The sequence below is a fragment of the Mixophyes fleayi genome, chromosome 12 (assembly GCF_038048845.1).
Source record: "Mixophyes fleayi isolate aMixFle1 chromosome 12, aMixFle1.hap1, whole genome shotgun sequence".
Classification (NCBI taxonomy): Eukaryota; Metazoa; Chordata; class Amphibia; order Anura; family Limnodynastidae; genus Mixophyes; species Mixophyes fleayi.
This window is the reverse complement of record NC_134413.1, coordinates 69,912,969-69,935,906: the sequence shown is the minus strand read 5'-3', so window position 1 is coordinate 69,935,906 and position 22,938 is coordinate 69,912,969. Positions and strand designations below refer to the sequence as shown.

The following is a 22,938-nucleotide window of genomic DNA, read 5'->3' as shown; positions in this document are numbered from 1 at the left end:
GCTCCAATGGGGCAGGGACTGATGCGAGTGAGTTCTCTCTGTACAGCGCTGCGGAATTAGTGGCGCTGTATAAATAAATGATGATGATGATGATAGGGGTGTTACACATAAACAATTTTTGATCAAAGTCCCTTTAATAGATCTGTATTGTATAAAAGAATTGACTGATTTTTTTTTGGAACATACGGTAATTAATCCCGGATCCTCTTGTGAAGAATGCTCTAGACACAAACACTGTAAGCTCAGCCAGATGTGACATTGCGTAATTCTGCTGTTACGGCCTTGCAGGGGATCCTGTTTCATCACCGAAGTAACTATTCATCTCCCAGGATACAGACTGACTTGTTTAACGGTGACTCGCAGGAGAGAGCAGCCACGCGTGTGGGAATGAGGAGGCCCGTGGTGACGATAACACCTACTGTTAAATAGGAGCTCTGGTTTCACAGCAGATAGGGTATCTACGCAACATCTTGTCCACGTTTGTGAGCCGTTTGCCTGGGCTGCGGTAGTAGTGTGTTATCCCTCAGTCTTGTCTTGCAGCGAGGTTGGAGCAGCCACCTGGCTGTAGCTCAGTCTCTCCCACCGTAGGATCCGGTGGTTCCAAACAGGTGTCCTTACAGAATTAGTAGCAAGGAAGAAGACGTAGCAGGAGTGGTGATGTACAGATATCGCAGCGATAGATAATCTTCACTTGCTGCCATTTACCAAAAAACTGTCACCGGGCACTGGTCGGCGGCGGTTGTTGGGCTTCAGGTACCATGGTCACTGGAAAAAACCTGATGGAACATAAAAAAAATGGGAAAACATTAAAAAGAAATAGAAATAAAAACCTCATAAAAATATAATGGAAAAAGGGCTTTACTTTAATAACAAAATCTTTTTTTCCCTGTGGGTGCTTCCGGCTAACACCTCCTTGACATGGCGATTACCGCTGTCCTTAGGGAGAATCTCTCAATCTTAGGAAACCGGATTATGGGGTATATTTTTTTACTAATATTATATTACTAAACTGTGGGTTTGCAAAAGTGGAGATGTTGCCTATAGCAGCCAATCAGATTCTAGCTGTCATTTTGTAGAATGTACTTAGTAAATGACAGCTAGGATCTGATTGGTTGCTATAGGCAACATCTCCACTTCTTCAAACCCGCAGCTTAGTAAATCTAGCCCTTAGAGTCTATCTCGCTAAGTAGACCACTTAGTTATATATGACAGTAGAATCACTTGACATAGGAGCTGACACTTTCGAATTGTTGGATTGTTACTCTTACGCTCTCACTTCTCTGCCATCTGTGGACATAGAGAGATACTCACATGCCTCCAGGTACCAACTTCACCTCACTCTTGTCTTGTTGTGCACCTGGCTGCCTCTCGGGGCAAGCACTCATGCCAGCACCACTTGACTGACATGCAGGGTAGGTTGGCAGCATTCCAGCATTCTTCCACGACTGTACCCTCAGTCTTTACTCTCCTGGAACTCAGCAGCCTCACCAGTCTCTCTGTGTTCCGGAACCTCCCTCTCGGAACTCAGACACACTTGAGTATCAGCAGCATTGACTTGAGCGGTAATCAAAGTAGACTGCACTCGGTCTCATACGTTATTCGATCTGTATGAGCTGAATTAAAATCTTCCGCTGCCTGACTCAATCCAGTGGAGACCAGAGGGAGACTTAAGCTATGTGAATTGCATTACGAGCCCCCAAATGTAGGCGCTGGCCACATCTATGGCGTAGTGTGGACCCATGAGCTCATGCTACGGGGCACTCCCAGTACTAAAGTGCCTGGGGCCGCGGCCAACGTACAGGGGGCAAGTTGTAGTAAAATAAACAAACAGCAGGGGCAGTGTAGTACTTGGGCATGAAGGTAACACTGAGGGAATGCACTGCAACCTACGGCTCCCCAGCTATTGTGGAACTACAAATTCCAGCTTGCCAACTGTCAGGACATGCTGTACTCTGTAGTTCTACAACGCTGAAGAGCCAGAGGCACTTATAGGAGTAGTATTATTGACTGAACGCCGACTTACCTTGCAGCTTGTATGCTGCCCTGTCTGCTTCTTCTCTGTAGCTTCTCACGCTGCAGGGCATGACATCAGAGATGATCCACGTGGAAATCTTGCATTGTTTGCTATACAACGTGAATATGTTATGTAATCTGTGTCATTTTAAGGTATCTTACTATACAAAAGACACGACTTGAGAACTACACCTACAAAATTGAAACACAGAGGCAGGGATGACGGAAACATACACACTGGGGGTAGGGACCGGAGGAAGGAGGAAAGTAGGGAGCCTAACAATGAGGGACTCAGGAGGAGGAGCAATGCACCAGGTGAAGGAGGAGCAAAGAGGTCAGGGGTCGTGCATGTGCGCTATGCACACGATAAGCTTATGCCCCTTGGGTAATCAGCGTCTGCATGCCGCTAGGCCTTAGGAATGGGGGCAGTCCCGCTCTCATCAGCCGTATCCATAAAAAACAAAATGGCCACCAGCCGGTTTGTCCCTGTCGGATGCATATTTCATATTTTCACTGTTAGGTTCCACCTGTATATGAATTAATGTTGAACCTCTGCTACAACAGATGCATTTGACTGTTAAAAACTTGGCACCATCCATAGCCTTTCAATTTCTTTTACATTTGCTTTGAGAAAAATAATGTTTAAAATGATGCAACATACTATTTAAGGGCTGGAAAGCTTTCAATTTTGGTCATCTAGTTTATGTGTGTCTTAGCTAAACGTGTGAAATCATTTCCAAAAAATGTGGCCTTTCGTTGGTTTGTCTTCATTTGAAGCCGGAGTCGTCAGCAAGCCTGCTTTTTTTTTTTTTTGTTTATCTCAAAATAAAATGGCTATCAGAACAATGGGTTTAAAACAGTGGGAAGTTCTGAGCGGAGACCAGCCAGCACTGCTGTGGGTACGGTGGAAGAGCCAGACAGAGGGTCTGGTACACGTGATGTCGTTGCATAGCCAGAGAGCTGGCGCGTGTTTTCAGGCTAAATTTGTATCCCAGGATTACATGGTGTGGAAGAAATGAACAGTTTCAGGCGAGAGAGGCATGTGTGCTGATTACTTCCAGATGGACTTCTGTACAGACGGGGCCCGTCCTGACCCCTCCTAAATTGTGCTGCGGCCAGAACGGAACTGCAGCCTGTGAGTGCTGCGCCATTGCCTCGCTGGTAGAAAATAGCAAATCAAAGCAAGGCCATGAATGCTCATTAGGGCCGCGGGGGATACTCTGATCTATTAACCCCCTCCATTCCCTGCACGCAACAACGTCCCCGTGAGCTTACAATTCCTGGCTCGTTATCGCATGAAAATCTAGTACGACTTAATGTCTATATAATGTTTAATGGTCACCTATTGCTCCTCTAGAAGATTGGGGAGGAGAAAGATTGGGCAGTTAGCCTAGAAGATTAAAAAGCAAGATGACCTCTCCCACCCCTGCCCCTATTTATAGTGGGGATGATTAAATGAGACTTTGTTTTTTTTGTGTTTGAATAAACAAATACATTTTTAGAATTCCACGTGCACTTGTCACCTCCACACGAAAGCTGGGAGGTATTTTGTGGACTGAACAATATACATGAAGATGCAGCCGATGGATTCACTGGCAGCCGGGGACGTCACTCGGATCTACTTGCATATCCGTAACCCCTTACTCTTATTGATTAGAATGTCTCCAGGTTTCTGACAATGTTCTCACCACTTCTACTAACCAATACTGAGCGACTTTCCCACCCTCTGACCAATCAGAGTGAACTACTTTGCATTGACTAGTGATTCGTGTGTGTTTTTACAGATATCCCTGTCCGGTAATGTTTATCCTATCCGGACATTGCTTATATACCAGTTGAAGCACCTCTGACATCGATAGGAGAGTTTCCTGATGGGATTAAATAGAGGGCAAAAATCTGAGACTACAGTCGATTGAACAGATGTGACGCAAGTTGTGTGCACGCACAGTGCATCTATTTTGCACCATTTTTTCAGCTTGGCCACACTAAATCATGAAATCGGGTAGCACGGGAAACCGCTTGTGCTTGGCTGACGGCTAAGGAAAGTGCATTGATCATTTAGTGGTCGGACAGTGTTTATTAGCAGATGTATCTCTTTTCCCCTGGATTCTTTTTTTCTTACCAATGATGAAGAACGAAGAATGAAGAAAAGAAGATTTTATTTCCCACTGGACTATGACTATGAAATGCATATCTGCCAATGGACCTGATTTTGGAGGGACATCCTGATTCGTGGGACATGGCTTAACAGGAACATGGGTTTAGTTTTTCCCAAATGTATACATTTATGGGCGAGGTTTGGTCGGAACGGGGGCGGGAGTTATTTTGTCCTGCTTTTAAGATGCTAGTTGTGGGGAGGCATGGAAATGTGTGTGTATTTTTTTCTATTTGGTCTAATGGACAGGTGACGTAAGGACCCCAGACCATTACACTGGGACTACTGGTGTTGGAATGTTGTCACTTCAGGGAGGTCAATCTTTGTCATTACCCCAGCCACCATAGTCCAGGGGTGTAAGGAACAAAATTTGGTGGAAAATTTACAGAGCTAACACATACTTGCCAACTTTTCCTCGTTGGCTTCAAGGAGATCCTGGGAAGGTGGGTGTGCGAGGGCGGGGATTTGCATCATTAAGACCCCCCTGCACTTATCTATTGCAGGGGCGAGAACCGGGAGTTTGCCTTGCTCACCTGGGAGCCCGGGAGGTCTCCCAGAATGTCCGGAAGAGTAGTAGGCAACTATGCGTTAAGGAAAAGCAGCTAATGAATCTCTAGAGACTGAAGTGTCTTTTACATTTCTGTCTACAATACTGAAGTCATGTTGTCTTACCTGTCAGTCTTTGATTAAATCTTGGTCTCCATGAAAATGGCCACCTCCATAGGCATCAATACATGGACATAGGACACAATTTCTGAACTGTGTCATCATGCCACAGATGGTGAAGCCAACCACGTCTTGTACTGGCTCAGCATCAGGGAGAATGCCAGACTCTTCAGGGAGTGAGGGAGATCACCCCTATTCCAGGGAGTCTCCCTGACATTCAGGGAGAGTTGGCAAGTATGAGTTTACATAGTTCAAGATACTTAAAATAAGACGCATCTCAAAGTGTCATACTTAACTTGCATCAGCGCATCCTTGCTGCACTGCGCTAGCAAGGTAACAACCAATGCTCGATACTAACGTCCAACATTCCTGCTTGCCAAGCTCTGCACTTTTTGGGGGAAGTTGGGTGAGCAGGCACTTCCTTTGATACTTTTGCCATGATCTGCGGAATTTTGGGCACCAACTTTTATTGCGCCAAATTGAATATGTGTCTCAGAATAACTTTATTTGGCATCACCACTTGAAAGGTACGTTTGCTGTTTAAAAATGGCATTGAGCACAATAAGGTGAATTTTGAATAAATTACACCTCTAGTTAGGAACAGGAATGTAACACTCCATCGGCTGGGCTACATGAAAGATGTTTTTGGGGGGACTGAAAGACCAAGCAGTGCTTCAGTTCCCATGAGCCAGCCCTCGCACATGCTCAGAAGATGGATCGACATCACCTGACCCTTGACGCCCGAGGCCCTTAGGCAGAGTAGACACAACATGGCTGACAAAGTGTCTACTGAAAAAATCAAATGTTTTTTTTTTTAACATAAATCACTGTAGCAGGCTATAATACGAATGTTGGCATTCAGCTGTTTGCCCTTTTGTTATGCTATTAATGATTTATGGTTCTGGAATTCCATGGCAACCACAGTCACATATCCCATGATGCAGTGAGCAGAGAGGCTTGTGCACACCATTCAGAACTCTGCCATCACTGACATGCTGAGAGCTGTGAGCTTGTTTCTGTGTAGCAGATTGACTGTGTCTGGCAGCCATTTTGTTTGCCAACCAGATGTCTATTGTAAATAAGACGGTTTGTAGGAAGATACCAAAGAAAAAAATGTCAATCAGATGAACGAGAGATTGACCATCACTAGTTTAATTGGAAAACGATGAAATTCCTGTGTAGACCACCTGAAACTCTGTGTTCTAGAATCCGCATTTTGCCAGTTACAATTCAAATCACATGATATATGATAATCCTATGGGGCTTTCATTAACCTTTAATAATAGGTACAGGAGGGAAACATTCTACAAAGGAAGAGAAGTATTAGAACACGAGGACATGTACTGACACTGGGGGGAAGGAGGTTCAGAGGAAATGTGAGGAAAAACTACTTCACAGAAAGGGTAGTGGATAAGTGGAATAGCCTCCATCAGAGGTGGTAGAGGCTAATACAGTAGAGCAGTTTAAACATGCTTGGGCTAGGCATAAGGATATCGTTACAAAGATCTAAGGATCTAGTAGGGTCTGAGGTCACCATAGGTTAAAAAATGGGCAGACTATCTGGGCCAAGTGGTTCTTATCTGCCATCAAATTCTAATGGTTCTAATAGAAACAGACTTAAGTATTGTGACAGTTCATAATGGAACTGTACAGAGGGAGTCTCAGAGTGTCAAATTCCAGACTCCTCATTGTCCTGGGTGTGTCACCAATAGCTAAATGTTCTATCAAATGCTCAGCACATACTTGGCAAGAGATACGTACTGAGAATTTCTTCTGCATTATTTAAACATATGCCGTCAGAACGCTGTGAAATCCCATTTTCCTATCCATAAAGTCCCTACACTGTATAACCAGATTCTTATTATAAATGAAGATGCTCAAAAGACCTCGAACTGGTTTGAAATTTGTTTGAATCTCACTGGATTGAAGACCCCTGAACTGTACAATCGTCAATGAACGCCGATGTTAACTGTGGGATTCAAAATTTGTGGCTCACATTCACCGTTCGTGTTAAAACCATTGTTTTTAATTTGATTTAAAATAATATTTTGAACTGGTAAAACAATGATTTAAACATTTGTTTTAAAACAAGCTTTTAACTCACTGTTTGAAGTTCACAATAAAAAAACCAAAATTATTTCAAGTTAAACTTCAACTGGTGGAACTGAAAGCTCGAATCAGTACCAAGTAATGTTAAATAGTGACGAAAAGTAATTTTTCAGGCAATAAAAAACAGATATTTTTTACCTCAGATTTAAGATGAGAAATAGGTCCGCACAGCAGCACTGAGTGTTTAAGCTTAGTCAACTCTTATGTGGTGTACAGACAAGAGGGAAGACCTAGGTCATCCTGTAGCCAGTCTGAGCACCTAACTAATAACACCATAGAAAACTGATATGAGGATCCTGTCAAACGAACGGGGGAAGATTGTGATGTTAAACTCACCTCTATATGAAATAAAAGTGATGGGCTAAAATCTGTACCTCAATGGCCAAATAACACATCAAACTGTGCACTGCGTTGGTGTCTCAGCACCACAGAATTACATTTGTTCAATTTGACATACTTTTATTTTTCACTCTTCACACGCTTAAAACATGGAGTTAAATTGACGTGTAAATAAGCATTTAATACATGTTCTTAAAGCCTATTAAACGCTCTTTGATGCCGACAGAAAAAAAAAAATGAGCACGTTTTTGCCATCGATAATCCTTGGACGACAGACGACTTTTCGTCTCAATTTAATATAACAGTCGCGTCGCCGATATCTCCTGCGTTAGGCTTTTTGTTAACATTATACTTAAAAATGCCTAAACCATGCGGAAAAAGCAGTTTCCGCAGGACTTCAGAAATATTGAACTTGAAAATCATTATTCACGGTCAGGGATTTAGTGTTATTGTGTGTGGAACAAAGTCCGAACTCCACATTCCAATCCTAGAATTTCTTATTAACTCGGGTGAGGTTTGCAACTTACCATTAATAGTTAGGCTGTCTACCTGTGCTATGTGTATGTTGAAGCGATACGTCAGTCTGTTAAATGTAACATGACATTTATTAATAAAGAATAAAACGTAATATAAAAATTGATGAGATTCAGTATTTTTGCAAATATTCAAATGCAGAAGGAGTGGCTTGGTATACTAGTCCCCTTATTAGGGTGTGCTTTGAATAATTTTAAACACATTGGGGGTGCTAAGGCCCCTTATTTATTGATCACTGTAATTTTAGCACATTAAATAGCGTTGTTTGGTTCCACCTTCTGTCAATCTTAGGTAATTTTAGCCAATCGCAGCAGGGGGCGGGGCCACAATGGCGCGTTTAGCCCCTGCCCCCACCATCTTCAACAACGGCGACAGTTGGATCTGGGATTTTTGCCTGCTCTCTCGGGAGTCCGGGAGAACTCCCAAAAATTCAGGAGTCTCCCGGACAGTCCGGGAGAGTAGGCAACTATGTACTAATCCTGGACAGTAAAATGTCAATTTGTAATTTTACACCATTTATTTCACACACTTTCATGATGCCTCTCATATATTTCGGACAGTGCTGAATGGGTTACAAAACTCCACCTAATTAGAGGTTCTATAAGCTGGGACATGTGTCCCTCAGCTGTAGTGTTACTAAAGTTCAAACAGAATTTGCCAGCCAGAGGCATAGGCGACCCTTAGTTCTCAGCAGTTGTGGAACTACAAGTCTCAGCACACCCTCACAGACTGAGACAAAAGCAACATACAGGCCTCAGGCATTGTGGAACCACGAGTAACCAGCCTTATATGCTGAGACTTGTAGTTCCACAGCAGCCTAAGCTCGGGCTAGGGTGCGCTACAGCTAAGCATACCATCATCTATTTATATAGCGCCACTAATTCCGCAGCGCTGTACAGAGAACTCACTCACATCAGTCCCTGCCCCATTGGAGCTTACAGTCTAAATTCTCTAACACAGACACAGACAGACACACAGACTAGGGTCAATTTCTTAGCAGCCAATTAACCTACTAGTATGTTTTTAGAGTGTGAGAGGAAACCAGAGCACCCAGAGGAAACCCACGCAAACACGGGGAGAACATACAAACTCCTCACAGATAAGGCCATGGTTTGGAATCGAACTCATGACCCCAGCGCTGTGAGGCAAAAGTGCTAACCACTTAGCCACCATGCTGAATATTTAAGCAATGTACAACAAACACAGAGTCTGAGCAGTGGGGTACAGGGAGATTTGGGCCCAACAGCAGTGTGGCCCCTGCTCTTGGCCCCAGCAGATTTATAAGGGGAGGGGGGCTTTCACAATGAATTAAGGGGTGTTGCGGGCTCCATTTCAAGACAGCAGTTGCTCCTGAAATGTGTAGAGTAGGGAGAGGACTCCGTGCTGAATTAAGGAGATGTCGGGGGGCCCCACAGATACCGCCATTTGCTCCAATCCCAGCCCCCTAGGAACACATCTTCCCGAGGGAGTAGGAGCCGCGACAAGGCAAAGAGGCTCTCTGCAGCCTCGCTGACGTCATGTAATTAATGATGTCACAGAGCTGTCAGCGAGAAGCGGCAGAGAGAACAGTAAACTACTGCAGGGCTCAGACAGAACCGGGGACAAGGGGTGACTGAAGAGAAGAAGAGAAGAAGAGAAGGGGGGGAGGGGGTAAATGTTGAACAGAAAATAACTTAAAAATGGGGGTGGGGTGAGAGAAGGAAGGAGGGGGGGGGGTCCTGATTGCTACTGTGCCCCACAATTTCTGGTGGCAGTCCTGGGTCCAGGTAACCCAGAGCTTGGAGATTATTGGAGGGGAGCAACGATGCCTACAGTCTAACACAGAAACTTTGCCTGAACCTAGAAGTTGCATCTACTTTTTCCCCCCTAATTTGACATTTAAAGTGACTTATTCCTGCTGCAAGGGTTAAAGCAGCACCTCCTTGGCAGGCTGCAGTGGTTGAAGTGAGTTCTGTCCCTGTCCCTTTAAGAGTTAGAGAATCCTACAGTGTCAGTTTCACTATGGCGATCAGACGGTGCAGCAGACAGGGGAGAGGCTGTGTCTAACACCCCCCCAAACACTGCACAGGGGAAACCCCTACACCCAGGAGCTGGGGGCAATCACAATACTCCTAGCAGCACAGTGCATGGACAGCTGGCTGGGGGTCTCTAGCTGTCCCCCTACCCCAGCCTATTCTGCTGCACTCAGCACTAGAACAAAGTCCTCATTATGACTGTATCCATGGGAGCAGCAAGCAGGATCTGACTTTCCCTCTGTACAGAGCTCTCTAATTTTATTTTTTTGCAGCCTGCAGTGGTCCTCACTGACCAGACCCCAGATCCCACATCATGCTGCCTAGACCCAAGACCACCTTCACCCTCAAACAAGAACCCAGAGAGATCATGGTAAGTGGATTTGTGGATTTTTGCAAACACACACACTCCTGACACTTTACTTATGTTTACCATGAAAGGACCAGTTTACAAATAATTGGTATTGGACAAACCCCCCTATAAGTTTGTTTGTGCCAAGTCAGAATAGAAGCAGGTAGAATAATTTTGAGCACTATTTTCTCACGATTGGCCCTATATGGTATGAAAATAAAGTAACGTTTGCAGACTGCTGTTTGGTTTGTAATGTAAGAATGCAATATGGTGGGGTCTTGGTGGAAATGTTGTTTTACTGTGTCTATGTTGGTGATGTGTTCATGTGATGTTATGTCCAAGCTAAAGTTATGCCATGGTAGAACAATGTCACCTACCCTGCCTTTGTGTGATACAATGCCCCTCTTGTGTATTCGTCCCTGCTCCACAAGACTGGCAGCCTAGCTCGCCCAACAGTGCCAAATGTCAGGACCTCTGTTGATGTTATGTCATCACAAACAATATGCTTTGAATTCCAGATTTAAGGAACGCCAGGCTTAGGTTACATTAATAGAGAATTCATGGACTCTGCACCGAGCACAGATGGCAGAGAGAGAGAGAGAGGGGGGTACATGTGTTTTCAGCCACCGAAATGTGTTCCATGGATAATAATAATATCTGGGGCAGGATTACATAAATTCCTAGCAGACTAGACCAGTGCCAGGGGTTATAACCTGATTGTGTGAGATTATATATTTCTGTGTAATCCTGGCAATCCCCTCATTAAGTAATAGTTTGTTCTAAAACAATCCATTAATTTCAGGGTTAGGAATCCCCCCCTATGGGGATTATCCTGCAGAAAGCTGCTGGTTAACCCTCTCCTTGCTGGGCGGTTCTGTGGAGATAAAGGCTGACTGGTATCCTGCTGGAAATGGGTAGACCGTAAAAAAGGGTTAAATGGAAGAAGCCACAGCCGGAGGGGATTATGATCTGCAGCCAGAGAGAACAAATTTAGTTTCATTGAGCCTGTGGGAGGAAAAACGTACAAGTCATGTAATAGTTAGACGAAGTGCAGAGGCAAAATGTCACTGTATCAGCTGTGTCTGAGGAGGAAATAGTCACTGTGTAAAAAGTGCAAGGTGTGTTCATAACAACCTCAAAGCCAGCCTTGCCTGATAACATAACTGTCACTGTACTTATTTGCTCCATGGCACCTTTAGAAAGCTCCTGTTTGTCTCTCTCTCTCTATATATATATGTATAGTATCTGTACCTAGCCGCCCTACCTCGTATCGTATCTGTACCTAGCCGCCGTACCTCGTAGCGCATCTGCACCTAGCTGCCCTACCTCGTAGCACATCTGTACCTAGCCGCCCTACCTCGTAGCGTATCTGCACCTAGCCGCCCTACCTCGTAGCGTATCTGCACCTAGCCGCCCTACCTCGTAGCGTATCTGCACCTAGCCGCCCTACCTCGTAGCGTATCTGCACCTAGCCGCCCTACCTCGTAGCGTATCTGCACCTAGCCGCCCTACCTCGTAGCGTATCTGTACCTAGCCGCCCTACCTCGTATCGTATCTGTACCTAGCCGTCGTACCTCGTAGCGCATCTGCACCTAGCTGCCCTACCTCGTAGCACATCTGTACCTAGCCGCCCTACCTCGTAGCGTATCTGCACCTAGCCGCCCTACCTCGTAGCGTATCTGCACCTAGCCGCCCTACCTCGTAGCGTATCTGCACCTAGCCGCCCTACCTCGTAGCGTATCTGCACCTAGCCGCCCTACCTCGTAGCGTATCTGCACCTAGCCGCCCTACCTCGTAGCGTATCTGTACCTAGCCGCCCTACCTCGTAGCGTATCTGTACCTAGCCGCCCTACCTCGTAGCGTATCTGTACCTAGCCACCCTACCTCATAGCGTATCTGTACCTAGCCGCCCCTACCTCGTAGCGTATCTGTACCTAGCCACCCTACCTCATAGCGTATCTGTACCTAGCCGCCCTACCTCGTATCGTATCTGTACCGAGCCTCCCTACCTCATAGCGTATCTGTACCTAGCCGCCCTACCTCATAGCGTATCTGTACCTAGCTGCCCTATCTGTTCTCAAAAGATATAAACTGGCTTGGATAATTTTGTTGCTCACAAATGAGGCTATAGCTTGGACAACACTAAATTAGGGAATATGAATTATTTCAGCGAAGAAATGAATTTACTTTTCGTGATCCACATCATTGTGCCACAAATCTCTGCCAAGAACGATACACAGTGGTAGGATACACTGCTGATCTTAGCAGAGGGGTTGTTGACACTACATGAAATGCCTCATGACAGAGACATCAAAGCGGATTATCCCGACAAATAAAACATAAGCTGGCATCAGTTCTTAGAACTCCAATTAATGTGGATGCATATATTAAGCATTCATATTAATCAAATACTTTCTGAAAGAAGAATAGAGATACAAGGGCCACCTACCAGGCCTTAAGTATAAAAATTATCCATAACCTACCCGCCAAATCGTCTCTAAAACTACTTCTACTCTGACTCCTGATTCTATTCTAGGACCTCTCAGTTCTAAAGAGAGACGCCAACTATGCTCCAAAAATCTATTCCTGTAAGAATATTCACTATGTAGTCCGAATAGTGTCAAGTTGACAACACTTATAGAAGATTGTAGAAGAATTCCTTCTTTTGGGGACTTACCAATATAATCCATTCTATCGCACAACCTACGCTCTCTACATCTAATTTCTACTACACAATGATTGATTTTGGTGCTGGAGGCAATTTTATGACCATAACACATGTAAGAGACATCCACATCCTCCCAGGTCCAAGTCATCACCTATAGTAATGGAAACTGTGGACGGTTTAATTCTGAACTTGAGACTTGATACTCGTGAGACAGAACAATGGGTATACTTAGTGTTACAATTGTGAAAATTAATAGAAGGCATCTACAGTATCGTCAGTTTCGAGATATCTGTCATCGGACGAATGATGCCCAACTGCTTTCCTATCAACCTTTACGATTGTCCCAATGAACTTCTAAAACCTCCGCTAACATACTGTACATCCCAGAGTACTGAGCCTAAAATGACGATACATCCTTGTGCCTAGAATTTCCACCAAATATCATCAGCAGAAAGAAACTATGATATACAAAATAAAATAATTATTGGTCATTAAATATGCTTTCTCTGAATGGAGGCATTTTCCTTGAAGTTGAGCTTCATCCAGATCATCATAACTTGGAGTTCATCAGATCAGCCAAAAGTTTTTAGGAATGACTTGTGCTTCTGATCTCCTGTCTCATATCAAGAGAGGCTATGAAAATGTTCCAGTAATATGTCATCCTGAAAAAATCCCATCCACTTAACCTTGCATATTGGTGTATGGACCTATGAGCATTGACTGTTCTGGGGTCCATAAGACCATTGTCCCTTCCATGGTCCAACTTCCATGAAAATGTCCTCAACTATGTGAGTTCCTGGGCTCAGAATTAGACTCCATGCTCCTCCAAGATGTCTACTTCAACTCCACTCTATTCCTTCACTGCCTTGGGGTCCACCTCCATGGATATAATTGTTGTACGTCCCAATTCCAGAGGAAATGCCACTTTTCAACTGGTTATTAATAAAATTGCTTGAGTCTTTCTAAAATTGCCAACTTCATCCCCACTTGTGGTCTCCCTACCACGTTTCATTTCACGTGCGGTCTGATGGTCAAACTTTGGAGCAGTACCTCCGATGCTTTATTAGTGATCTTCCCGACGATTGGATGTACATGTTACCTACAGAAGAATTTACATATGACATTGCTCAGCATCGTCCCACATTCGAAAGCCCGTTTTACAGATATCATCTAGCTCTCATTTCTGGTCTTCCTGATGCTACTTCTATTCCAGCTGTCAATGAACAGCCTTACAAAGTAGCCAGGAGTTGCTTCATTGCACCCTACAAGAGGTTCGGACACGCTGCTGTAAAAATGCGTCCTACAGGCACTAGAGAAATCTGTCCGATGACCAAAATCTTTCTGATCTCTCTGTGGCTGCCCACAGAGAATGTGGAATTAAAGATTCAAAATTGGTTCGAAAGTTTCTTGGGCACTTTGAAATCTTGGCGGAAATAAACTTGGCGACTTTTAGTTTAAAATTCCATAAAATATCCATCGCTTGGCTCTATCGAGCCCCTAGTGGGTACATTTCCTGCATCTAATTCATTAGATATTGATGGAAAAGATAAGTACGTGATGGAAAGTATTGTTGATTCTGTTGATATTGTTTTAGAGTCAGGTACAGCATCAGGAACAATGGGTGGGATGTCTGGAACTGAACCTGCCAACCCGTGTTGGTGGCCTGTTGAATTGCTTGCCTACCACTTGGACAATTATTCTTTGGACTGTATTTCTTGAGAATCTAATCCCAAGGATGTTTAATTACTCAAAGTGCTTACCTGTTCCTAATCAGTGGTCAATCAGAGCAAGACCTGGGGGTAAATGTATCAAGCTGAGAGTTTTCCAGCAGGTTTGAAAAGTGGAGATGTTGCCTATAGCAACCAATCAGATTCTAGCTATCATTTTGCAGAATGTACTAAATAAGTGATAGCTAGAATCTGATTGGTTTTTCAAACCCGCCGGAAAACTGAGGGTGACTGAGGTGAGGGGTCGCCGATTTCCGGCGACTTGCAGAAAACGCTCCGTCGTACATTTACCCCTTAGTGTCAAGGTTTTTCCTCACCTCCGGGACCCCAGGTTTAAACAGCCCAGGGGGTAAATGTATTAAGCTGAGAGTTTTCCGGCGGGTTTGAAAAACCAATCAGATTCTAGCTATCACTTATTTAGTACATTCTGCAAAATGATAGCTAGAATCTGATTGGTTGCTATAGGCAACATCTCCACTTTTCAAACCCGCCGGAAAACTCTCAGCTTAATACATTTACCCCCTGGGCTGTTTAAACCTGGGGTCCCGGAGGTGAGGGGTGACTTTTAATGCTGGGTTGTCCCAACTCCGAAGCCCTTGTTGGGCTCCGTAATGAGCAGATCTTAGTCCTCTTCTGAGTGGGCGTAATGCCATTGTAGAGGCAAACTTGCCTTTATAAGCCATCGCCGCTTTTAAATTTTCCCCGCAAAGTCGCCGATTTCCGGCTACTTGCAGAAAACGCTCCGTCGTACATTTACCCCTTAGTGTCAAGGTTTTTCATGAATCTGAAAACTTTGGGCTATTTATAAAAAAAAAACTGTTGCAAACGAAAGAGGCGATGATGCCCACAGCAACCAATCGAAACGTTGGCTTTAATTTTCCAACCCGCAGTAGAAAATCAGTTAGAATTTGATTGGCTACACTGGCCAACGCCATTTTTTTTTTCTTCTACGCTAGTTTCAATAAAAGTTCCCCCCCCCCTTCCCCAGTCAATGTCGAAGTTGGTTCTTCACTACAGCCAAAAATAGACTGCGGGCTTTAGCGGAGATGTTATTTTCTCAGCATTGCTGATGCGGTTACAACATAACCACGGCATACAGTTTCTGAACATACAAGATACCACTTGTTCCATTGGAAAGCCCTGTAAACGTCTGCAACTACACCTTAGCCAAGACAGCTCAGAACATAAAAGGACGTCCTAACCTCAGACAAGAATATACCCAGAGCAGTAGTAAAACAACACGCATTGTGTTCATGCTGAATTATTGTTAGGCTTCCCTTCAAACTTAATGGTGTACAAACATATTTATTAGGGATAAATTCCTGAGACAAGGATTGGCCACGCGGAACGCCCTAAGTCAACCCTCCCTCAGGGCCCCATCCACGCTGTAATTTTGTAAGCCACTACTTCTTTGAATGAAGGGTTGCACCAACTCCATATATTAGAATTTATGCAATTACTGAATACATTTATACAAACTAATGGTGTTGCCCGTAGCAGCCAATCAGATTCTGCCATTTTTTTAGTGCAATTTAAAAAAAAAGAAAAGAAATTAAACATCTAATTCCGCAGTTTTTCCGCTTATTTTATTCTATAAAAGTACATGTTTTTTCTTAGCACAAACAGATATCCTTTACAAGAGAAGGTTTAGGACCAGGCTTGGCACTATCAGACATGACATATATAATATTTAAGTATTTAATATACAGGATCCTCTGTTTCCATTGGTGGAGCGTCTAAATCACACACCTAAACCTATAGAATCTCACTGTTCTCAGTTTTTTATGTGGTCATACAAAGGACAACACCCATGATGATGGAAAATGTTCTGTCATTGTAGTGGATGGCAAATAGTTTATCTGAGCGTAACAATGGTCAGCCATTTCTACCCAGAATTCATTGCTCACCACGGACTTGGAGCCGTCTTCTACCAATCAACTTCGGCGACGCTCTTATCTTTCCTGGAGCAGAACAGATCCGTGAATGAAAGACGGCTTCTGATTGGAGGATTCACCCAAGGATTAAGTCATTTTCTTCTAACTTAACTTGCCCAAGCATTCACTTGGTTGCAATACTACAAGCTACTTTCTATCTATATATATATCTGCAAAAAAAGCATTTCACTCTAAATTGGTATATATGTCTGATTTTTTTTATGAGGTCCTGCCACAAATATAAAAGCCTATGTGTTACTAGAGCTAAACAATATATTCCTGATGCTGCTCGGTCTGTCCTTCAGAGAAAGCAGATGTTGCTTATCATGGTGGTGCTCCTCTGTCTTACATTATTCCGGGACGATTCAGAAGCCAAGGTATTAGAAATGCTCTCAGAAGGCTGCAGATTGATGTTCATGTAGAGACCACACCCTGACACGCCCAACAAATGAGAGTCTACCCCTTGGCACCCCCGTTGTGTTGCAGAGGACGCGGGTCAAGAGGCTCTCTTCTTGGTCCTGCTCATAAAAAAACATCCGTCGGGTCAGCGGTTATTTCCCTGATCTCAAAAATAAAAGTTCGCCCTTTCCCTGCAGACCCAGGGGGACGCATCCTAGGGCTTAATTCGCCCACCATAACTAGGCTTCAAAATAAACTGGTCATTCTGTTCTTGCTGGTGGCGTGTGGCCTATTTTCGGGAGCAGAGTGCCTGTCCAGCGCTCAACACATGAAACAAATATGGGACTACATGGACATGGAGACACTAACGTCTACTCTATGGCCCGTTACAATAAGATCTGGACGCCTTGTATGTTGACCATGGTCTTTGGTCCCGCTTCACCTGGCATATCAACACTGAGGGACACGATCTTGTTGGATGACAACCACCAGTACAATCATGGAGAGAAGACCCGTCATCACCCAACCCATCTTCCTTCCCCTCTCTCCATCCTATTTTTAGTTTTTCACTATATTGCTCCTCATGTATAACCTTGTTGCACAGCGAAATCTATTATTACCAATTATCTTAAAATGTTTCAGCTGGATGGGTAATACTCAACTTCCCGACGATACTAGCAGCAAGTACACTTAAGCCCGAACTTAAGTTTCCATTTCCACTTTCCATTAAAAATCGAAAAAAATTAGGAAAAATTTAAATTAGAAATGCCTTATTTCAATATGAAAGCATTTTTTCTTGTACTGACCCAAGGCTTACGCCACCCTAGATGTCAGTCGTCAAGGAGGACATCGTTGGTACATGTCCCGCCACTGTCCTTGTTAAATAGTCTGGGAGCCCCGGTAAAAGCTATCGCCGGCGAATCCTGGCAATAGTTAACACCGCCATGGGGGCTTTGGGAAATAGAGAGAAGACCTAATCTCCTGACTTTTGACCCTTTCTTAAATAGGGCCCTTAGCCTACTTCCCAACATGCGGGACCTGGGGCGTGACCATGGCAAAATGTGGCCACACCCCCCAGAGGGCTGCCTAGCGCTGTAAAGCGAGTCTGGACCTGTAGCCTAAGACACCTCTTTAATCCTGACATGTTGCACAGGATATAGTAGTTGTATGGAATAGCTGCCCGGCGGAGATGGTAAAGATTCCTGCGTTCTTTGCCTTTATAAGAGCAGAAGAATGTGGTCTGGAGGTACAGCAGGTGGGATGATTGGCAGAACGATTGGCTCCTATTTGTCATTCAGTATTTTTACATTTAAGCTTAGCTTCTGGGAACAGATCAGCTGACGGCTTCCAGGAGACTCCCAGAACTGCGGAAACGGCTTTTACAGAACAGAAAACACTTTTAATTTCCAGAATAAAAAAAGGCCCTTAGTGACTCATACCCTGTGCTTTTGGAAAGAACTTGTACACACACTGTCCATCCCTTGTTCAGCAGACAGAGCCAATGTTTTAGATGACTAGATTACATTAACACAAGGCCAATCAGTGAGAGGGGGCCAATCAGTGAGAGGGGGCCAATCAGTGAGAGAGGGCCAAAGCCCTGAATACTTCACATTGCATTCGGAATTCTAAGCGTAAGAAGGATTGTTTGCTTAACGCGCGCTAGAGCGATCAAAGCGAATGTCTGATTGTTACGGGTTATAGAGCATTCATTCACATAGTACCACGTTACTAAATCATTTGTTATGCCTTTTAAAGTATGACGACTTTCGCAACTACACAGCTGGTGGTGGATCTCTGCTCCACATAGCTTTTCCAGACAGATCTGACAGATGTTCTATATGAAAAAAGTTCTCGAGGTCTACCGTGCCTTCCCCTGACCAGGATAAACTTTTAGAAACAGGCTCCTTTGCCGTAGAGCTATATATGCTCGCTGGTACTTAGATCCCCCCAGGTCTAGCGTAGTAGACTTCCCCAAATGTGTAGCCATCCATCCAAAAATCGCAGTAGGCTCTTTATAAATGCACAGTCCATACATGTGTGTTGTGTTCTATAGTCTGGGCAGCACGGTGGCTCAGTAGTTAGCACTTCTACCTCACAGCCCTGGGGTCATGAGTTTGATTCCCGACCATGGCCTTATCTGTGTGTTTGTATGTTCTCCCCGTGTTAGCGTGAGTTTCCTCCAAGTGCTCCGGTTTCCTCCCACACTCTAAAGACATACTGGTAGGTTAATTGGCTGCTATTAAATTGCCCTTAGTCTTTCTCGGTCTATGTGTGTATGTTAGGGATTTAGACTGTAAGCTCCAATGGGACAGGGACTGTTGTGAATGAGTTCTCTGTACAGCGCTGCGGAATTAGTGGCGCTATATAAATAGATGATGATGATAGTCTAAGTACATCTAGTGTGACTGTAATTGTCAGGCCTATCTGTATTGTATTGACATGTTAATGAGTGTAAGTGTTAAGAATGAGGGAATTCTGGTGATGATAACTGTAAGGGAGACTGGTACAATGTCCAGACCTGACTGGTCATGTGACCTGTAGGACCAACCCGCCTGGCGTGCCTGGTTGGGACAAAGGGGCGTGCTTATTTAACCCTTACAGACCTGTGTAGTGTGAAAACATTTATACTTCTGATAGAGCTTATGAGTATTATATTAGATCAGCAGATTTATTCTCTCAGCATTGTGGCCGACCTGTGATGTAATTGACGCCATAATGGGGATTTAGAAAGGAATTGCAGTGGTGTAGACCTCCCATCTGTCCCGATTTAGGGTTGGTGCCCAAAGGACATTGTGGAACTAGAGTGTCAAGAGGCTGGCACCCCCACAAGAAAAGTCTAAGGGCTAGATTTACTAAACTGCAGGTTTGCAAGAGTGGAGATGTTGCCTATAGCAACCAATCAGATTCTAGCTGTCATTTTGTAGAATGCACTAAATAAATGATAACTAGAATCTGATTGGTTGCTATAGGCAACATCTCCACTTTTTCAAGCCCACATGCTGCTGCCTGTTTACTGTGGTTCCTTTGAACAATAATTGCATTGAAGCCATGCAGTGTGTGTCTTACTTACTTACAGGGCTGATCAAGGGTTTATAAATAAAGGCAGCTACTTTATATGTTTACACAGCGATCACGGTGATAACCGCTGCTATGTTTGTTTTACAGGTCAGAAACTCAAAGTCTCCAAAAATAAGAAACCACACGGCCCAAGGTGTCACCCTGCAGGCCCTGCCAGGTGGGTACAGAGAGGAAGAGACTGTGTGCGCAGCGAGAGGGTGTTAGGTGACCCTAGTCTTGTTGACAGACCCGTAACACCACGGACTTCCTGCTCCCTCTCGCTCAGACTTCTCCCTCCTTCTCAACAATCACCTCTTGTTATGTCTTCCAATTACAAACATGTGCAACCACTAAAACCTTCATTTTCTATATCTTGCTATACTGTGCCTCCCAATTGTCCTGATTAAAGTGGGATTATCCCGATTTTCAGCTTTGTCCCGGAAAGTTTGACTGTATATCCCGGTCACTGTTGTCTAGCGGGCAATGAAGGGGTGTTTTTAGAGGAGGTGAAGGTGACGGGTTGGATACGCTTTACAGATGTCCACTACTCCGACATGGAGAAGCCCTACAAAGAAAATCCGAAATTATAAAAAAACAATTGGAAAATAAACAGACTTACCTTCAACCAGACGCTGGAGATCTCCGATTGGATTACCAGCTGACAGCAAGTGATTCCGATTGGAGAAGTGTTCGGCACTGCAGGGTGATGTCATCGCGACGTCTGTCAATAGAAAATTTAAAGCGACAATGTCTGGTTAAATAGTTTAAACACTTAACCTTAGGGGTCCCCACATTGCTGCTTTAAATTTCTACTGACAGACGTCGCGATGACGTCAGCCTGAACTGCCGAACACTTCTCCAATCCGAATCACATGTTGTCAACATGGGGAGATCTCCTGCGTCGGGTTGAAGGTAAGTCTGTTTATTTTCAGTTTTTCATCATTTCGGATTTTCTCTGTAGGCCTTCTCCTTGTCGGAGTAGTGGTAATCGTAAAAACGATTCCCACCGAAGGTGACGGGGCCGCCATGCCCTGTGATGCGTGACCACAACCTCTTTTCACAAAGTGGCTTCCCGTGACCGTTGTTCCAATCCCCACGTGGCGGCCCACATGCGCCGGTCACGCACCTTGCAAGTAAGATTTTAACTTCAGCGTAAAACAACAGAGAGCGCAGTTTCTCTCACCGTGACAGGCTCTCTACAGCCCCCCCCCTCCCCCCCTTAGGCCAGTTGCTCTGTGTAGTTTTGTGCCTGGCTGCCTCTCTGCAATGCTGGCATATCGTAATGGAAATGCATTGTTTTATAAAAGTGAAAGTATTCCTTATTTAGAAGCATAGTTCATTTTCGTTTCCTGTTAACGGAATTTTCCATTTTCAGGTGACTAATTTATTCGTCGGCCCACAGAGGCACCAGTTTTGTGGTGACTTGTGCACCCCAATACCTGTGTTGCCACTAAACATGTCTGTGTATGGCATTGTTCAGCCATGTGGGGGGAAGGGGTTACGTGAGCACCCCCCAGAATTTAAAATGGGCACCTATGCTTACACATTCCATTCTGCAACCAGGACTGGCGCTTGAGGGGCGCTCTGTGCTCAATTCTTTTTTAGAACTTTATTTGTAATTTGTGACTTCCATCATACAGTATATAAAGACAGAAAATAAACATTGGGGGCCAAAGTAGAAAAGTCAGTCAGAGAACTAACTTCTGAGGTGGGAGAGGGGAGATATCGCTGCCATGTCCTGGGGGGCGTGGCCACGAGAATCGCGTCATTGAGCCCTGCCCCCCCCCCAGATAAACATCACCACTTACAGACTATTACAGCAGGGGGCGGGGCCGTGTGGATGTGATTCACAGAGAATCGCGTTGCTAAACCCTGCCCCCACTCACTTCACTAGCGAAGTGGGCAGGATCCGCCAGGTTGTCCTGCTCTCTCAGGAGTCCGGGAGTACTCCCAGAAATTCAGGAGTCTCCCAAACATTCCGGGAGAGTAGACAACGATGCCTTTACTATTGTACTGAAATTAGGCATGCCAGTGCGCCTATTCCGTACAAGGAACACCCCTGTCTGCTCAATGTCTGCTCCTGCGAATGGGCCGTCATCTTGTGGTGCAATCTCATGCGCTTTGCTGGAAATCATAGCGCACGGCAACACCAAAGAAGGTATTTTGCTGCGCCTCTGACCTTTCGTGTTCCGTCGCGCATCCCATGTGCCGGATCATTAATTTGTGCAGAAAAATGCATGCAATATTCACTTATCACGGGAGTGTATTTTTTGGGGAAATTTTGCACCAAACATGTGAGAAATTAAATGTTTTCAGATAAACAGCCTGTTATTTTACAAGCAGTATATGCTATACAACTAAGGTTTAAAGGTCTTTATCGTAAAAAAAGAAAACACACCTTTTTTTTAAAGCACCAGTCCCACCTAGAAGGTTTTTTTCCTTAAATAGCAAGTAAAGTACTTTTTAAGCATGAATCTAGTAGCCATTTTTCTGTCCTCTTACAAACCTTTATCTCCTTTTCAAAGTCTCTCTGCCAGTCACACACACACACACACACACACACACACACAGACTTAGGGCTATATTTACTAAACTGCGGGTTTGAAAAAGTGGGGATGTTGCCTATAGCAACCAATCAGATTCTAGCTGTCATTTTGTAGAATGCACTAAATAAATGACAGCTAGAATCTGATTGGTTGCTATAGGCAACATCCCCACTTTTTCAAACCTGCAGTTTAGTAAATATAACCCTTAGACTCTCAGTATGTCATGTGATGAGAGAGTGGGGTGGGATTTTATAGTTCGGGCTGAGCATAGAGGGGCATTCCAAAGCCTCTATGCTCACTACATCATATGCCATGTGACTGTGGTTGCCATGGTAGTCACATGAAACTGTGGAAATTGTGTAGAATTATAAATAATTAAAAACAGCCTGAAGAAGCAAACCAATGAAAAATGGTGACTACCAATCTT

General features: G+C 44.3%; 1 protein-coding gene across 1 annotated transcript in view; it reads left to right on the top strand.

Moving 5' to 3' along the window:
• The first annotated feature begins 9,837 nt into the window (after positions 1-9,837).
• The window catches only part of MTMR11 (myotubularin related protein 11), a 33,653-nt gene continuing 20,552 nt past the window's right edge, over positions 9,838-22,938 (top strand). The window contains exons 1-2 of the mRNA XM_075193286.1: positions 9,838-10,201; positions 20,074-20,143. Coding sequence (XP_075049387.1) covers positions 10,145-10,201; positions 20,074-20,143 — 127 coding nt within the window. The 5' untranslated portion in view covers positions 9,838-10,144. The remainder of the gene's footprint in view (positions 10,202-20,073; positions 20,144-22,938) is intronic.